Genomic DNA, 19,731 nt, shown 5'->3' on the forward strand with positions numbered 1-19,731 from the left:
ACTTATCTGCCTTATTTGTCATTCGCCTTGCATTAAAATAAACACAATCCAACCTTGCCAAACTCCCCTGTGCCTTAACTAGCCTATAATTTCTATGCCTTCCAGACTCACTTGCTCTCTCTCCTAATTTTGGCTGTGCATCTCCCCCTGCTGAACCTCTTCTCAGGATTCCATCCCCCTGCCAATTAGTTTAAGCCCTCCCCAACAGCACTAGCAAATCTCCCCGCAAGGATGTTGGTCCCATTCCGGTTCAGGGGCAACCCGTCTGCCTTGTACAGGTCCCACTGCCCCCAGAAATGGTCCCAATGTCCCAGAAATATAAAGCCCTCCCTCCTGCACCATCTCTCCAGCCACGTATTCATCTGGACTATCCTCCTATTTCTATGCTCACTAGCGCGTGGCACCGGAAGTAATCCAGAGATTACTACCTTTGAGGTCTTGTTTTTTAACCTGCTTTCTAGCTCCCTAAATTCTGCTTGCAGGACCTCATCCCTCTTTCTACCTATGTCGTTGGTACCAATATGCACCACAATCTCTAACACAAAAACAAAAATACCTGGAAAAACTCAGCAGGTCTGACAGCATCTGCGGAGAGGAATACAGTCAACGTTTCGAGTCCGTATGACTCTTCAACAGAACTAAGGAAAAATAGAAAAGAGGTGAAATATAAGCTGGTTTAAGGGGGGGTGGGACAAGTAGAGCTGGATAGCGGGCCAGTGATAGGTGGAGATAACCAAAAGATGTCATAGACAAAATGACAAAGAGGTGTTGAAGCTGGTGATATTACCTAAGGAATGTGCTAATAGGTGACATTAAGGGTAGAACGCAGGACAAGCAAGGTACAGATAGCCCTAGCGGGGGTGGGGTGGGGGGAAGGGATCAAAATAGGCTAAAAGGCAAAGATAAAACAATGGATGGAAATACATTTAAAAATAATGGAAATAGGTGGGAAAAGAAAAATCTATATAAATTATTGAAAAAAAGGGGGATCGGAAAGGGGGTGGGGATGGGGGGAGAGAGTTCATGATCTAAAATTGTTGAACTCAATATTCAGCCCGAAAGGCTGTAAAGTGCCTAGTCGGAAGATGAGGTGCTGTTCCTCCAGTTTGCGTTGAGCTTCACTGGAACAATGTAGCAGGCCAAGGACGGACATGTGGGCATGAGAGCAGGGTGGTGTGTTGAAATGGCAAGCGACAGGGAGGTCTGGGTCATGCTTGCGGACAGACCGAAGGCTTGCACCACGATCTCTGTCTGTTTGCCCTCCCTCTTTAGAATGCCCTGCTGCTGTTCAGTGACATCCTTGACCCTGGCACCAGGGAGGCAACATGCCATCCTGGAGTCACATCTACGGCCACAGAAATGCCTGTCTGTTCCCTTTACTATCTCCTACCACTATTGCTCTTTCCCCTCTTTATCCTCCCCGACTGTGCAGCTGAGCCACTCACAGTGCCATGAGTGTGGCTGCACTCCTGAGAGGAACTGTCACTCTCACCATTTTCCAACACAGGAAAATGGTTCTTGAGCGAGATGCACCCTGGGGATTTCCTGACTACCTGCCTGACACCTTTCTTCTGATTGATGGTCACCCATTCCCTCTTTGTCTGCACTTCTGTAAGCTGTGGGGTGACCACGTCGAAAAACGTGATATCCACGAAACTCTCAGCTTTGTGGATGCACCTCAGTGCCTCCAGCTGCCGCTCAAGCTCTGAAACTTGGAGCTCAAGTAGCTGCAGCTGGTGGCACTTCCTGCACACGTGGTCGGTCAGAGCGCAAGGAGCGTCTAGGACTTCCCACATGTTGCAGGATTTGTCCTGCATTATGTGTACAGGACATAACTGGGCAATTTTCCACATTGTTAGGTAGATGCCTATGTTGTAGCTGTACAGCAATAGGTTATATATGTTGTTAATGTGCCATCCAGGAATGATCACACTGCTAATGCTGAAGACAAGGTAACTTGTCCAGTCACAGATTATAACTACTCGATCCAAGAAAATCGGATATAGCCACATCCATAATAAGTCCATGGCCTCCAATTTAACTCTGGGTCAGTTTTGACCAACTTCATCACTTACTATAGAGCCTGGGAGTTTGGGAGGCAAGGGTTTTGAGTGGATGTGAAGTGTTGATTCAACAATATTTTAACTTCTGGGCCAATGTAAATCCAAATAGCTGACCTTCCACTCACTCTGGGAGATACTCAATTACAGGTCAGGAAAGTATTTAAAATTAGCTTTCTTTTAATGAGATAAAGCGGACCACTGATAGGGTTCAGCATATCGGATCAGGAATAAAATTAAAATAAATTTATAAATATATGGGAGGAAAGTTTCCATAATAGACTACATCACATCTCTCAGGAAATAAATTTATTTACAATGACTACTTTGAAGAGCAATGACTATTATGCAGCCAAACAAATCAAATATTTAGGCAAATGAAGTAGAAGAGAGACGACTTGAGATTGAATAGAGGAGACGAAAGGAATGAAAATGTGAACAAAAGTAAACTGTCAAGTTTATATTAATTTTTTTAAATTATGTTTACGCTAGTTACATAAGCCTGATCTAGCAACCTTATAAAATGATATCCCACGTGAGTAGCTTTATTACTGTAATATTACTGTGAAAACTCTGTTCTTGTGGGAAAACCACCAAATAAGCCCTGCCAACCTCCTGTCAGGTGAGGCCACAATGGTGCCACTTGCCCTCACCAACACCTCCCCCACATCATCACTTGGCAAGGCTGCTTGATTGCTCACCCCACACTGGTGCCCTCAAATCCCGTTGAACTGACTTTGAGGGCGCATAGCCATCGATGCACCTACTGCCTGCAGCTGCAGTCCCAGTAATGGTCACCAACAGTGATGGCGCTGCTGGCTGCTAAGCTCTCTGACTGGCCGGTAGCTCTGGCGGCAGTGACTTCATTGGCTGCCAGCGACAAGGTGCTGCCAAAGCCCCCTCCCTGGCTTTTTGTCACAAGGACCTCTGCCACCTCCAAAAATCCGCCCCAGTCAGACTGAAATTTTCTTTGGTTTGCAAGAGCATAAGATTTAAGCAAGTGAAAATGAATTACATTGATTGCCTTAGCAAATAGAATGAGACACTTCAGCACTGTATAACAGGTCAAATTGGGTATAAATGTTAGACAGTATCAGCAAGGTAATATTGTGAAATACTTCAGAAAAATTAGGGAGAACTAATGCACTCCAAAATGATCAAACGGTCATTTAAATGGAACCTTTTTGAATAGATATTGATTATCCCATTAGTTTCTCGAGATAATTGCTTATTTCCCCAGTCACCTGTATAGGCAGAACAGCTAATGAGGTGTGAATTTAGCCTATTAAGCAGGCAATCCATAGTCGCACAGTCCACAATTTTAAAGTTATTGTGAATAGCTTTAGAATATGTAGAAACTGAAGAGAATACATTTAAGCAAAAGAAACCATGATGTGTGCAATTCTGGTATAAATTGATTGATAGCTCATGACACAGCCTGAGTTATGAATGCTGATGCAACCACATTCAGCTCTTTCCTTTCACATTGGATGTCTCTTGTAAAACGATTTCTACCTCTTATAGGATGGAGTTTGTTGGTGTGATACAACCTGTCCCATTTATTGTGTGGTCCACAGTATTAGCAGCCAGCCAACTTATACCTGCAAACTTTTGCATATGTACTTGTTTGATAATAACAAAAGCAAATTAATGTGGATGTTGGAAATCTGAAATAAAAACAGAAAATACCAGAAACACTCACCAGATCAGGCAGCATCTGTGGATACAGAAACAGTGATAACATTTCAGATCAATGGCCCAAAAGCCATTTACCTGAAGTGGAATGTTAACTCTGTTTGTCTTTCCTTGGATTCTGCATTTCTGCATTTATGTTTAATAATTGCATTTACAATTCTCAGTCCTATTTGCGGATGATTTTGAGTGGCTGTGGCCCTTCACCAACAAGTGGAAAATATGTTTCTGGCCTCTGTTTCCATGGTGTTAGGTTGTGACCAGTCAATGTAACAGGGAGCACACGTATTGCACAGCCATTTGCATCTGAAACTGGAGTCCATAGAAGCTTTCTAGGGGTCAACAAAAAAAATGCAAAAGAATGAAAAACTGTAAGCTGGGAGACGGGAGTAGAACGGGGCTGCCTGTCATGCAATGCATAGAGCAGTGGAGGTTGGGTCATTGAATGTTTATCTGAATCCTACAACAGAGACATGGCTGCAAGACAGCAAAGACTGGGATCTGAATATTCAAGGGTACGTGATATTTCAGAAGGACGGAAAGCTAGGAGAAGGTGCTGGAGTAGCTCTGTTAATTAGGGGTGACATTAATACAGTCGTGAGAGATGAACTCAGCTCTAAAGATCAAGATGTAGAATTAGATTGGGTAGAGATAAGAAATAGCAAAGGTAAGAAGTCACTTGTGGGGGTAGTTTATAGGCCCCCTAACAGTAACTAAACTGTAAGATAGGGTATACGGGAAGAAATAATGGAGACTTGTGAGAAAGGTAAGGCAATGATCATTACCCTGGTTCTCTGGAATAGCACAATGCTACCGCCTCCCCATAAATGGGTCATTTTCAAGTTGGCAAGATGTAATGAGTGGGGTGCCAGGGATCAGTGCTGGGGCCTCAATTAATTAATTACAATGTATATCAATGATTTGGGTGAAGGAACCGAATGTGTGGTTGCTAAATTTGCTGACGGCATCAAGATAGATAAGAAAGCTTGTTGTGAAGAAGGTATAAGGAGTCTGCAAAGGGATATAAATAGGTTAAGTGAGCGGGCAAAAATTTGGCAGATGGAGTATAATGTGGAAGTATATGTGGCAGAATCTTTTGCCTGTCATGCGGGCCAGTCTGGAGCAGGTGCAGAGCCAATCGCCACCCGCGATTGGCTGTGTGCCGTCATTTTATGTGGGCAGGCCTTAATTGGCCCGCCCAGCGTGATGCATGGCTGGTAGCGCTCAGCGCTACCTGTGCGGGTGGGAGGAGGATGGAGAATCGGGGCCTGCGCTCTTTCACGCATGTGCGTGAAAGAGCACAGGAATCTTGTTGAGGCGCGGAGCTGCCTCAGGCAGATTAAGTCCATAATAAAAGATTTTATACAATAAAGTTGAAAATTATTTCAACATATCCCCTCATGAGCTGTGACATGTTTATGAACTGTGCAAAAATTAATTAAAAATTTTATGAAACCTTCAGGAAACCTCATCCCGCCCGTGAATGACGTTTCCTGGAAAATGCAAAAGCCGCTTGGGCTCTTCGCCTGCCCGCCAACCTTAAGGTTGGAGGGGCAGTGTTGAAAGCTATTTTAATCATTTTTTTAATGGCCTTAAAAGGCCGTGGACAGTTCAGTGGACGCGCAGCCGCCTCTGGCACGTGCCCGCTGAACATGATATCTAAATGACGCGTATGACATCGGGACACATGCCCGAAGTCACCGCGCGTCATTTTACGCGTCGATGTGTCGGGTCCACCCCCGCACGCTGACGTCAAAATTCTGGCCTATAGTTCTGCGTAAAGTTTTAGTCTCTTTATTTAAGAAAGGACATAATTCTGTTTCAGATTTCCAGCATTTAGAGTTTTTAAAAAAGTATAAGTTGTTTAAGTAGTTCAGAGAAGGTACACTCGACTGATTCCTGGTTTGAGAGGTTTTGTCTTATGAGGAAAAGACTGGACAGGTTGGGCCTGTATCCATTGGAGTTTAGAAGAATGAGAGGTGATCTTATTGAAACGTGTAAGATCCTGAGGGGACTTGACAGGGTGGATGCTGAGAGGGTGTTTCCCCTTGTGGGAGAGGCTAGAACTAGGGGACAGAGTTTAAAAATAAGGGGTCTCCCATTTAAGACAGTGATGAAGGGAATTTTTTTCTTTGAGGGTTATGAACCTCAGGAATTCTCTTCCCCAGAGAGCAATGGAGGCAGGGTCAATGAGCATTTTTAAGACAGAGTTAGATTCTTGACTAACAAGGGAGTCAAAGGGTATAGGGGGTAGGCAAGAAAGTGTAATTGAGGTCACCATCAGATCAGTCATGATCTTATCAAATGGCGGAGCAGGCTTGAGGGGCCGAATGACCTACTCCTGCTCCTAAGTCATATGTACGTATGTTCATATGTAATATATTCAAGGCTGAATTAGATAGATTTTCGGTCGACAAGGGAGTCAAGGGTTACAAGGAGCAGACAGGAAAGTGGAGTTGAGGCCACAATCAGACCAGCCATGATCTTATCGAATGGCGGAGCAAGTTCCATGGGCCAAATGGCCTATTCCTGCTCCTAATTCTTGCGTTCTTGTGTTACTTACATTGCAGTACTGATGATGAATCTATACCAAAACCTCTCTATTCTCTTTATAGCCATCTCCCTATTTCCCTGGCTTCCATTTTTTATTTCAGATTTCCAGCATTTAGAGTTTTTGAAAAGTATAATTTGTTTAAGGCAAAATAATTCGTTATAAATCATTTGTTTTTAAGCAATGTTCAAAAGAAATTGTGAATCATAGTAGACCATAAGACCATAAGACATAGGAGCAGAAATTAGGCCATTCGGCTCATCGAGTCTGCTCCGCCATTCAATCATGGCTGATAAGTTTCTCAACCCCATTCTCCCGCCTTCTCTCCATAACCTTTGATCCCTTTACAAATCAAGAACCTATCTATCTCGGTCTTAAGTACACTCAATGACCTGGCCTCCACAGCCTTCTGTGGCAATGAATAGCATAGATTCACCACTCTCTGGCTAAAGAAGTTTCTCCTCATCTCTGTTCTAAAAGGTCTTCCCTTTACTCTGAGGCTGTGCCCTCGGGTCCTAGTCTCTCCTACTAATGGAAACATCTTCCTCACGTCCACTCTATCCAGGCCTTTCAGTATTCTGTAAGTTTCAATCAGATCCCCCCTCATCCTTCTAAACTCCATCGAGTATAGACCAAGGGCCCTCAAACGTTCCTCATATGTTAAGCCTTTTATTCCTGGGTTCATTCTCGTGAACCTCCTCTGGACCCTCTCCAGGGCCAGCACATCCTTCCTGAGATACGGGGCCCAAAATTGCTCACAATATTCTAAATGTGGTCTGACCAGAGCCTTATAAAGCCTGAGCAGCACATCCCTGCTTTTATATTCTAGTCCTCTCGAAATAAATGCCAACATTGCATTTGCCTTCCTAACTACCGACTCAACCTGCAAGTTAACCTTAAGAGAATCCTGGACTAGGACTCCCAAGTCCCTTTGCACTCCAGATTTCTGAATTCTCTCCCCATTTAGAAAATAGTCTATACCTCTATTCTTCCTACCAAAGTGCATGACTTCACACTTCCCCACGTTGTATTCCATCTGCCGCTTCTTTGCCCATTCTCCTCACCTGTCCAAATCCTTCTGCAGCCTCCCCGCCTCCTCAATACCACCTGTCCCTCCACCTATCTTCGTATCATCTGCAAACTTAGCCAGGATGCCCTCAATTCCTTCATCTAGATCATTAACGTATAAAGTGAAAAGTTGTGGTCCCAACACTGACCCCTGCGGAACTCCACTAGTCACCGGCCGCCATCCTGAGAAGGACCCCCTTATCCCCACTCTCTGCCTCCTGCCAGACAGCCAATCTTCTATCCATGCTAGTACCTTGCCTCTAACACCATGGGCTGTTATCTTACTGAGCAGCCTCCTGTGCAGCACCTTGTCAAAGGCCTTCTGGAAGTCCAAGTAGATAACATCCATTGGCTCTCCTTTGTCTAACCTACTCGTTACCTCCTCAAAGAATTTAAGATCCTTTTATTTATAAACATTTATGAAGGCACAGAAACAAGTTAGGGGTCAGTGACTTATGTGGCTGACCAAATTGCCCTCCGTGAATCATAACCACAGATAAAAGTTGCCTGAAATCTGAAAAGTAAGCAAAAAATTCTGGAAGTACAGTGGATCAGTTCGCAACAGGGGTGAGAAAATACAGGTCAATATTTTGACCAGGTCTCTCCTTCACAACGTAGCTGGCTCCATTATGCAAAAATGGCTGAGCAAAGATAGTACCAAACACAACAACACAACATGAAACAAAGTTTAGTTTGCCAAAACATACAATAGTATAGGGAATTGGAACTTGAAAATCATAAGAGCTTTAAAAATTCACATTTTCTCAAAATATTTCTTGCAGCAGATTTTTGATCGCTCTTGCACTGAGACTTTCAGGCTTTACTAAGGAGCAATTTTGTTCTTTGGCGTATTTTACCAGAATCATACCTGATTTTGTAAGTGGGTGTGTTACAACCTGCCTTGTAATTTTATTGTCAGATGATCTCAACAGCAGGACAATATCTGTTGGCAAAGTGTCTCGATTCTTTGCTAGAAAGCCACTGGCATTGTAAAGAACCTGTAGTATTAAAGACAAAGTAACAATTCGATCATAATTTTCAAAAATAATGATGCAAATGTGACAGAAAAGGCCTGAATTTAACAAAAGTTGCATGTTCAGAAATTTGATTGAAGAAGCTTTAGTGTAAGAACCATTTACGCTTCATCCCTTATGTGAATGATGACTCACTTGAGGATAAAGACATCCAGCCGATGATGGCTATCATTTGTTGCCAGATTATAGATGAACCTACTCACGAAGCAGTGATGTTTGCTGTAAGGAGGCATACACAATGTACATAATTACGTTTTTTTTTAGGGGAACAATGGCCTAATCAGTGTATCATTGACTCTGAAACTGCGTAAGTGCAATGGTACATCGCAATGTTCCTGAGGATTGGTCAGATGCACCAATTAACATACATGGACAATGCAATTGTACATTTCTTTCACATGGCTTTTCCTTTCAGTTTCGGAATTAGGGATCCTATAATAATAATAATATAAATATACACCATGGTGCTGGAGATCTTAGATTGAGGGCTAGGGTAAGACTTGGATTTAAATTTATGTTTAGGGCTACAATTAAATTTCGGTTAGGGTTAAATGATTGGACTATTATAAAAAAAACTGATTGGAAAAATTGAACTAATTCAATATTAATGAAGTGTCACAGTTGAAAGTGATGAACTCTGTCACTGTAACATTGAATACCTAATTTAAGATCTTTATGGATCAACCTCTTGCAAATAAACAGAAAGGTTATTTTACTGCATTAAAAATCTAACAGCTGGAGTTGAGGCCAAGCCAGCCATGATCTAATTAAATAGTGGAACAGGCTTGAAGGACTGAATGGCTTATTCCTGCTCCTAGTGTTCCTGAAACATCTACGATTAACTAAATCTCTATTTTCAATATAACGTTTAAAAGTTCTCTGAGCAACTATTCCCTCTAGGAATACTCATGCTAGCAAGGTTGTGATGCCATTGGAGAAAAATGTGTAAAGCTTTAAATTGAATGTTTAAACCTTAGTTATCATTGCATAATCAATGGAAATTTTCTCACTTGAGATATTTCCCTGAAATTTCCTCAATCCCATTTATGCTAAAATGATGCCAAAATCTACACTGGTTTCTTTGCCAACTTTTCTATTGAAAATTTATGCCCAAATTTCATGTAGAGCTCATTTGTCCCTGCCGGAAGGTATAGCCAACATATACCAAACACACATATACTGCCAGCGTAGGGATAATAGTAAATGGGCCGCTATCTTCTGTCATGGTGTATCACTCTCTTTTATCTCTGCTGTTCCTCTTCCATTATTCTGAAGAACAGGGGTAGGCCTATTGGGAAGGTTATAGAATCAAAGACCCATAAACGTTTACAGCACAGGAGGAGGACATTCGGCCCATCGAGTCCACACTGGTCAATAAAGACCCGACGACATTAATCCCATTTTCCAGCACTTGGCCCAAAGCCCTGGAGACTATGGCAATGCGTGAATATCTAAATACTTCTTAAATGATACGAGAGTTTCTGACTCAATCAAACTTTCAGGCAGTGAGTTCCAGACTCCCACCACCTTCAGGGTGAAAAGATTTCTCCTCAACTCCCCTCTTAGCCTTCTACCTCTTACCTTAAATCTATGCCCCCTGGTTATTGACCCCTCTATTAATGGAAAAAGTGCCTTCCTATCCACCCTATCTATGCCCCTCATAATCTTGCACACCTCTATCAGGTCCCCTCTCAACCTTCACTGCTCCAAGAAAAACAACCCCAACCTATCCAATCTTTCCTCAAAACTCAGACCCTCCAGCCCAGGCAGAATCCTGGTAAATCTCCTCTGCACCCTCTCCAGTGCAATCGCATCCTTCCTATAATGTAGTGACCAGAACTGCACGCAGTACTCCAGTTGTGGCTTAACCAGCATTTTATACAGTTCCAGCCTAACCTCTTGTATTTTATGCCTCAGCTAATAAAGGCAAGTATCCCATATGCCTTCTTAACCACCTTATTTACCTGCCCTGCTACCTTCAGAGATCTGTGGATATGCACACCAAGATCCCTCTGATCTTCAGTGCTTTCCAGGGTCCTACCATACATAGTGTAATCCCTTGCCTTGTTAGCCCTCCCTAAGTGCACTACCTCACACTTTTCTGGGCTGAATTCCATTTGCCACTGCTCTGCCCACCTGACCAGTCCATTGATATCCTCCTGCAGTTTACAGGTATCCTCCTTACTATTTACCACCCGACCAATTTTCGTGTCATCCACAAACTTCTTGAACATACCCCTTACATTTAAATCCAAATCATTTATGTACACCACAATTTCAGATACTTAGTCCTCCTGACTGTAGAGAAGGACAGGGATCTGAAAAGCTCTGGGTGCACTGAGACTGGCAGCATTTTGGCTACACATAGTGCAGGTCTCTGTAAGAAAATTGAAACCATGGAAAAGAAACTCACTATCTAACTCCAGAAATCTCAATTGTTTTGGTAACAGGTTGTGCCATACCAACAGTTTTTGGACGCATTACTGTCATAAATACAGGCAACTTATGTTAGTTAAGTAAACACGCGGTGGGGATTTTGGCCCCATATCTTGGAATCAGCATACATGATGGAGGAAATTCACGTATCCTGAATTTTCAGTATAAAACTGACATAAACCAGTTATGCAAGAATTTCCTCACAAAAAAAGCCACTACACTGCTGTTATGCTGTAGTTTTGCCACAAAGTGCCAAAAATTGTAAGCTGAAATAATAAATATTTTAAGGTTAAGTATTAGTCTAGTGCACAACAGCAGATGAAGAAGACATGCATGTATTAATCAGTGGCTGGAATCTTTCATTCTGGAATCTAAATTCAGTGGCAAGTGTGGAAGTGAGAGTGAGAGTGATACTTGCTGTGTGTGTGGGGGGGGTGGGGGGGTGTGTAGTTGGAGGCAGCTGACCATGCATGATTTTGCACTGTTCAGCTCATTACATATGCATCTGCGAGGGACTGGTCAAATCTCACGGCAGGGCGGGTAGCAAATCACTGTCCCTGCTGTTACCACATGGGGTCAAAGGTCTGGGTGCCAATTTAAAGGGCACTCAGGCAGCCATTCACTCACTCCAAACCAGGAACTCTGGATTCTCCCGAGACCAGGATGTTGCAGGCCAGACAATGTGTGGCCCCACAGTTCAGTGAAGCCTCCCTGCAGGTTCTCCTCCAGGCCGTCCAGGAAGGGCAGGATGTCCTGTTTCCCAGATATGGTAGCAGGAGGCCCACCCATTTGCCCACAGTGGCTTGGATGGAGGTTGCAGTGGAGGTGAGTGGCCATGGGGCGCACAGGAGAACTGCCCGCAGTGCAGGAAGAGGATGAATGATCTGCTGCACTCTGTCAGGGTACGTGGCACCATTTACTCACTACAAAGTGACACTCAGAAGGGCACCAGGTAGTTTAAGTGTGTGAGTGCACTGGGATATCAGACCCAGGACCCTCTAGGCCTCAGGCCACCAGACAACGACCACCAAAGTCATCATAGTCAACACGCCATAGAAGTCAGCAAGCTTTCTCCACCTCAGCTGTGGATGTTGGGCCTGCATCTAGATATAGGCCAGGATTTTATGGCCCCTCCCGCCCAGCGGGATATTATGATCCTGCCGAACTCAATGGAGATTTAAAAGGCTCGCTGCATCCACCGGAGGGAGACATGCCGCGGCAGGGCCATAAAATCCTGGCCATAGTAATAGAAAAAAATAACAAAATTTTGAAGGCACACAAGTGGCAAGGATGTTAAACCATTGTATATACTTTTGGCACTTGTAAATATATGTTCACTCAAACAGTTTGGAGGTATCCTGGATTCCATCTTGCTGCTAGTTGCTTCAATGGTTGCGGACGTTTAAGGGTGTGGAATGTGGGCCCCCATTAGAATCTGACAATGAACTATAGCTTCACTTCTCTCAAATTATCAACATTGTGATTACTCAATAGTCCCACATATGTATGATTAAGTTTGTGTGTGTGGCCTGGACACACATCCTAGAAGCCATTACTTGCAGCTTACCATGTTCTGACCTCTGAAAATGTATTCAGCAAGGTCCTGTTGCTGTTGCCCTGATGTGAGATGTGGGTGGATGCAAGGAGTACTCGAGGGGAGTTAAACCTGCTATGTGAATGATAAGGAACACTGTGGATGCAATTTCAGGGTTGATAGAGTGAAGTTCTATGCTGTCTTAGTAGAAAACCAGGGGCCTCCCTACATGTTTGGAGAAAGCTGTGGTAGGCACATCCATTTGTTACCGGTAGTCCTTGGTGATTTGTCATTTTGAGCTAACATGCATGTGAAGGCTGCAAGTCAGAAGGCAATGGGCAAGTTAGCCTTGACTACAAGAGGGATTGAGTGTAGGATTAAAGAGGTGTGTGTGCAGTTCACTGAGGCCTTTGTGAGACCACACATGGAGATTTGTTTGGCCTGCTCGTCTCCTGATCAACGTTAGCAGGAGACCTCGCATAAAAGATTTGCAACTAAAATGCATCGGATCTCATTGAAGGACTGGAGTCTTGGTCCATGAGGTAAGAGAAAGTTGAATGGACCCATGTGCTGGACCGTGCTGAGGACTGTGAAGCTATCCATATGAAGCATCAGCAGCTCATACAGGGCTCTGCAGGGCCCATACAGAAAAGATGTTTACCTTGGCTGGGTCTCCAAAATGATGGATCGCAGTCTCGCATTAATATTAAGGCCATAGGACTGAGACCTGTAAGAGTCTCTGCGATTGGAAGGTCTGGAGTAATTGCTACTCACCAACCCATAGCACAAGTGAGGCACTCTCAGTGAGTGGACCCCAAAACAACCTTGAAGCTTTCTGGCATGATGAAGATGTCAAGGGATATGGGTTTACTATGGGCCAATGGCGATCGGGATCGGGGGGCAGGAACGCGGTCTTCCATGATCAATCTGCACAGAGAACTGATCTCAAGGGGCCAAATGGTGTTCTCATGCTGCTCCTCCCCGTGGACCCATCTTGCTGGTTCCACCTGAAAGAGCTCCCTGCAAGGTCAGTCATCCATTGGGAGCAGGTGTGAGTCCATCCCTGTCAAGCTAAGATATGATATCGCTTCCAAAAGTGGCCATGCACACGGACTTTGTGAGGGTGTGGAAAAAATCTCATTCTATCTACAGGTGCCAGAGGTCGCAGAAGAACGGAATGCTTTGCAGGTTCTAATGCGTGGGTTTAGGGCCAGTGCTCTGTATATCAGCACAGTTTGGAGCATGTAAAAGATCAAACCACCACAAGGGTAGACGTTAAGCAGTGCAGTTTAATTCAACTATCATAAATCAAGGTACATTAGAGCAAAGAATAATGTCTGAGATCAAAAAGAAGCTGGGGACTTCCAGCAGGCAGAGGATAGAAAACCAATTAGTAAAGGAAATGCCTCAGTAGCTTCCTCTGCCTGGAATCTTTTAGCTATCAGATTGTCACGAGCTGGTCTGCCACGTTGTACTCTTGCAATGACCTCTGCCTGTGGCTCTGCGACATGCTGGCCCTCGTCAGGGCCATTCCCTTCACTGTCGGAGAAAATATCTCGGTCCTCCATGTCTCCCTCAGCTAAGACATCCCCCCTTTGTGGAGCGAGGTTGTGCAGGGTGCAGCAGACAATGATGATCGAGGACATTCTCTATGGTGAGTATTGGAACCCTGCCTGAGCGGTCCAAACATCTGAACCTCATCTTTAGGAGGCCTATTGTTTGCTCAATCTTGGACCTTGTGGAGGCATGTGCAGCACTCTACCTCTCCTCATCAGCACTCTGCAGATGCTGAACTGGTACCATCAGCCAGGTCCCCTGTCCCCGAGGAGCCAGCCTTGCAACCGCCAAGGTTCTTCAAAAACCTGTGGCACCTGGGAGTGGGTAAGAATGTAAGCATTGTGAGAGCTCCCTAGGAACCGAGCACACACATGCAGGATTTGCTTTCTGTGATCACAAAGAGTGGAAACCTTTCCTATTGAATGTGACTGGCTGTTGCCAGGGTGCTCTCAAGGCCACACGCATGGAGTCAATAGTGCATTGCACTTGCGGGAAACCTGAGATTGCTGCAAAACCCAATGCTCTTGCAGCCTGCCTTTCAGGATCCAAGCAGAATTGAACAAACTGTTGCGCTCTCCTGAACAGGATATCCATCACCTCCTGCATGTACTTGTGTGTCACTGACTAGGAGATGCCACACAGGTCCCCAGTGGAGCCACTGGCAAAGAAGTTTAAGGTGTGATGACCTTTAATACCACCAGCATGGGATTGCCTCCAAGTCCTTGAGGCCACGGGTCACCATGGAGAAGCTGGCAGATGTGTATAACCAGATTCCGGGATATTTTAAGGTGCCTTCGGCATTGCCTTTCGCTCATCTGTAGATAGGTGTACCGCTTGAAATACACCCATGATTGGGCCAATGCTCACTGTTGTACTGGCCCCTGGTTGCCAGCATCCTAATCTTTTTGAGGCCCCATAGAGACTAGAATACAACTGAGCATGGTTCTCATTCAGTTGCCTCATGATTATTAGGGTGTCCCTTTAGTCGGCTAATTGTGCTCACCTTGAACTCCACCCATCTGAAAAAAGCTTCTCCCATTTGGAGGATCACAAGCGTTGCATAGTTGCGAACCTCAAAATGGTGCATGTGACATTGGAGACTCACTCCATCTTTTACCCTCCTCCTCCCACCCACCAATTTCCCCCAACACCCTTGACCCACCCAACATAACCATTCCTATCAGCTTTGTCACCCTTGAACCTCCCCCATTACCCTTGTATCTACAACCATCACCATTCACATAGCTTCTCTCCCCTCTGGGCCTATACCCATTACCGTCCCCATGCCCATCCTGACCCTGACCCCTCCCATTATCCCCGTCATCTGTTTTGTCCATTTCTATGACCCCCTCCATGAAACCTTCATCTGCCAGACTATTACCCTGGACTTGCCACCCTACTGCATCCCGCTCTCACTTTCACTGTGACCGTTCCCTCAGCTGTATAGTACCCTCAGTTCACCCAAGGACCCCACTGTAGACAGCATTGATCCTGCCCCCTAGAACCAACTCTCTACTACAATCCCTGCCCATAAATGCCCTCACCCACCCAACCGCAGGACCCCCGGACCCAACAATCAAGGCTCTTCCCTCCATCCCACATTGCTGCTACCTCTCATTCCCTTGCTGCTTCCCTCCCCGCCCCATATAGTCTGCCTTTCCTGAACAGCCTCCCTCCCTTCCCCAGACAGTCATTCTTCTTTCTTCGGGCAGCCTCCCTCCCTTCCCCCCTTAATGTGCTTCCCGTGTCCAACCTCTGCTCTACTTTACCCCACCCTTCCAATCTTTACTTGCCACCCATATCCAGCCTCTGCTCCACCCTACCCTGCTTTGCCTAGCTCTCCTTACCAGCCTCCACTCACCCTTCCACAATATCCCCCCTTCCACCCTTCTACCCTTAGCCTGCCTCCCGTGACCAACCTTCATGCAGCTTGTCCTACCAGCACCCGATATGAGGCCAGAGGCTGAGATTTGTGAGTGGTCCGCAAGAAGGCCAAAACAGCATCTGCTCACCTTGAAGTCATGGAAGAACTCTAGCTTGCCTGGTGCACGCCGCTTATATATACAGTTGCATGAATGTGAACATTCTAATTTCTGGCTGCCGGGGAACTTAATTTGGAGGGGAAACTTAAATCTGGCAACGTGGCCTTTTAATGAGCACACATGACGTGCTAATACATGCAAAATGGCTTCCTGGCATTTTTTTGTCAGGAAGCTTAATCCGCCTTTGACCACCTTAAAAGTCCTGAGAACTTAATTGCTAAAGTTCATCCTGCCATGAAGAAACTGATCTTTAGCCTCCCGCCAAATTAAGCTCCCCCGCTCGCCAAGAATCCCGTTGCTGGCGGGGCCGGAAGATTAAACCCAATGATTTAGTAGCTGTGAAAATCAGCACCATCTGCTGTCTAACATGTTTATTTCCTTATTCATTCTGTTTATTCCTCATTGTATTAAGACTATAAAGGGGGCACATTTTTTTGTGAAGCTAGTGTATAGGTCACACATACCCCCTTCAAAGGTTTTTCAGGATTTCTACGCTTAACCTTCTAACTTCACACATGATGGAAAACACACCCAGCTGTGCAATCATAATTCTCCTTCAAATTTTGTCTATAAGCTTGCACAGAAAATATGTTTAAGATCCCTGCTGGTTTAATATGGAAAGAAGTGAGAGAGCTTTGTGAAACTTCAGCTGATTATGGGCCCTGACAACATGCCGGCAGTAGTACTGAAGACTAGTGTTTCAGAACTAGCCGTGTCCCAAGCCAAGCTGTTCCAGTTCAGCTACAAGACTGGCATCTAGCCGGCAATGTGGAAAATTGCCCAGGTACGTCCTGTCCACAAAAAGCAGGACAAATTCCAACTCGGCCAATTACTGTCCCATCAGTCTACTCTCGAACATCAGCAAAGTGATGGAAGGTGTCATAGACAGTGCTAACAAGCGGCACTTAGCAATAACCTGTTCACTGATGCTCACTGATCCCGTTGGCAGCGGTGGGCAGTGGGGGAGGGAATTCGGCATGAGGGGCAGAAATCGATTTTATGCTGGCATTTAATCACAGCGTAATCATCCGATAGAGTCTGCCATGGTGGAACTTGCATCCTGCTGGAGGCCAGAGTGAACACAATTTGCAACCCGCTAATGGGATGCAAAGTAAGATCCGACCGGAATCGTTCCCCCACACCCGATTTACCGTTATGCAGGTGGGAAAACATGCTGGCCCAGAACACATCTGGACAAGTGCGATGTGCAGGAGTCGGGACTTACCTTTAGGGCCTTGCTCAGATCACAGACATCCAAGGAGAACAAGATGCTGGAGCCCTACAGCTAGCAGAACACGTGCATGGCCTGCTGGGTGGATCCTCATGGACATGACTCCGCTGTGAAGCAGCACTCCAAAGGTGGGAGGTCTCCACTGATGCTTCAGTTCTGCTTCAGAACATCACGGTCTTGGGTATGGGCTGCTATGGATAATCAGCGAAGCGGGGGAGAGGAAGGTGTACCTGGGGTGGCAGGGGGAGGTGGTGGTGGTGAAGCTGGGAGGGGGGGGAACAAAGGTGTCGGGTGGTGAGGTTGTGGGGGAGGGACAAAGGCATTGGGGGTGAATTTGGGGGGACGACAAATGTGTCAAGCAGGTGTGAGGTTGAGGGGGGGGTTTGAAGATTTCGGGGGGAGTATGGGGGAAGGAGGGCATAATGGGGGAGAATGCTGCAAGTGAGGAGGTAGGTGTAAGGGGAGGAAATGTAAGGGAGGGAGTTTGGAGGAGGGGAGGCATCAGGAGGTACGAAGGAGTTTGGAGAGGGGAAAGTGTCTGGGGGGGTAGGAGGAGGGAGTAAGGGTAGAGGAAGAAGTTGGGGGGATATCCAGGTGAATGTGCCAGGGAGGGGTCTGTGAAGTCAATGTCTGTCTCCTCAGGAGGGAACTGAGGGTGGGTGTGGTAGGAGGGAATGGTGAGTGTGAGAGAGGGGGAAGAAGGAGCCTGTGGGGTGAGGATGCGTCGATAACGGTAGAAGGGTCGGCGAGGGTGGTTGGTGGGGACTTGGAAGCAGACACGGACACTGGGGTTGGGAAGGAGGAGGTCGGGGAGGTCAATATGGATGGGGGCGGGGTTCTCCGGGAGGTAGGGAGCGTGCATGTTCACCTGGAGGGTTTGGGTGGGGAGGTGAAGGTGGTGCCAGGAGCAACCACAGTGATGGGGGAAAGGACATGGGTGACTGGGGGAGAGGAAAGGACGGGGGAGCTGTTAAAAAACTTGGCTATAGCCATAGTTTTCAAATTGATAGTGATCGGAGCCTTGTGTTGGATGGGCACAGGTGCTGCATGGGAGTGCAATTAGAGGGTGGGCGGAAATGCAGATCAGCTCGGATGGATAACTGAAAGAGAACCCCAGCAGGCAGCACTGAAGATGCTCAGGACAGTGAGATGAGTGTGATGGCTGATGGCTCTGCCTTCTCCACGTAGGAGAGTGCTTGCACGAGGCTCCGAAAGGCACTGCCACATACACACACTTCTACCTCCAGAATCACACATAATCTGGCTGCATGCAGCTGAACTGCTAGTGCGGGGTGGGGGGGGTGCAGGATGCAGAGGGAGGACTCGTGAAGCCTGTCAATGAAACTGAAAGATGACATTACACATTATTCAGTGAAAGTGAATATATTTTCAGATTATAAAGTGACAAAACGTATTCACTCATGCAGCTACTTGTGATCAGAATTTCTTATCTTTTCTAGATGCTGCCCTGACATCCGCACAGGGGTGGAAACAGCCTGTGCAATGGTTGGGCCTGTTGCCTCCGATGACTTCGACGTGCGTCCCCTGGAGAGCCAAGGCCTTGATGGCCCTGGCTTGCTTTGGCTGACCTCCTGCTTTCTTTCAACTTACATCATGTCCACAGTCTGGGATATAACTCAGAGGAGATGGCTCCTGTTGAGATAGTAATCAGCCTTCATTATCACCACAACCACAGGAGATTACAGTTCGGTTTTTGCACTGTATCTTTTCCTTTGAAGTGTTTCTGTCTGAAGTAGGCCTTGACACCTTTTTAGGTGCGACATTCCGTTCCCTGAATGCATTGGTCAAGTGTAATCCACGTAGGAATTTTCCAGCAAGTGGTTACTTTACAGCCTCAGCCAGCTTTTGCTTGTATGTCCTTTTTAAAAAAACACATGTCCCACTTAAACAGTTCAATATGTGTGTACGCAATTCGGGGCTATGATCCACTGTCATGACCCTGTGGGCCAGCTGCTCCCTCAGCGGTGACAGGGGATGAGTTTGAGGGGGGTCTTGGAAGGAGAGGACAACCTCTGAGATTCCTGAGTGGATGATCCAGTGGTGTCCAGCGGCTGCTCCTTGTGGATGCCCGAGGCCCTGGCCTGAATCCATGAGGGGAAGGAGCACCTGCAGGGTCATCGGGGTGCCCCGTTTCCCCCCCCACGCTGCCACTGCAGGAACTTACCATGGTGGAGTGCCAGTCTGCATGCATCTCCATGTTCTGCTGGACCAGGGTCTCCATGGCATCCGCCCGCCATCCCATGGAGACCTACACGCACCACTTCATCAGACAGCAGGCGGACACATTCCTCCAACTTGCATGCCACTCTATTGAGGGCTTCCAACAATTTTGCATAATGTTCCTCCACCTTCTTCTGACTCTCCACGATGAGTTGGAAGGCAGAATCCAGAGGTTCATCATCTGACTCAGACCTCACTGATGCCTCTTCCCCAGCAGTCCTCCGAGTGCCAGGTAGCTCGGTTGAACCTGTCTCATCCTGCTGCAGACACATGTCCATGTGGTGA

The 19,731-nt window shown here is 46.1% G+C and overlaps 1 protein-coding gene across 1 annotated transcript in view; it reads right to left on the bottom strand.

Annotated features, from left to right (window-relative positions):
* myo3a (myosin IIIA) overlaps positions 1-19,731 on the bottom strand; it is a 599,990-nt gene that overhangs the window by 217,221 nt on the left and 363,038 nt on the right. Inside the window, exon 21 of the mRNA XM_078535585.1 lies at positions 8,240-8,369. Within this exon, the coding sequence (XP_078391711.1) occupies positions 8,240-8,369 (130 nt within the window). The remainder of the gene's footprint in view (positions 1-8,239; positions 8,370-19,731) is intronic.

The sequence above is a fragment of the Cetorhinus maximus genome, chromosome 3 (assembly GCF_964194155.1).
Source record: "Cetorhinus maximus chromosome 3, sCetMax3.hap1.1, whole genome shotgun sequence".
Lineage (NCBI taxonomy): Eukaryota > Metazoa > Chordata > Chondrichthyes > Lamniformes > Cetorhinidae > Cetorhinus > Cetorhinus maximus.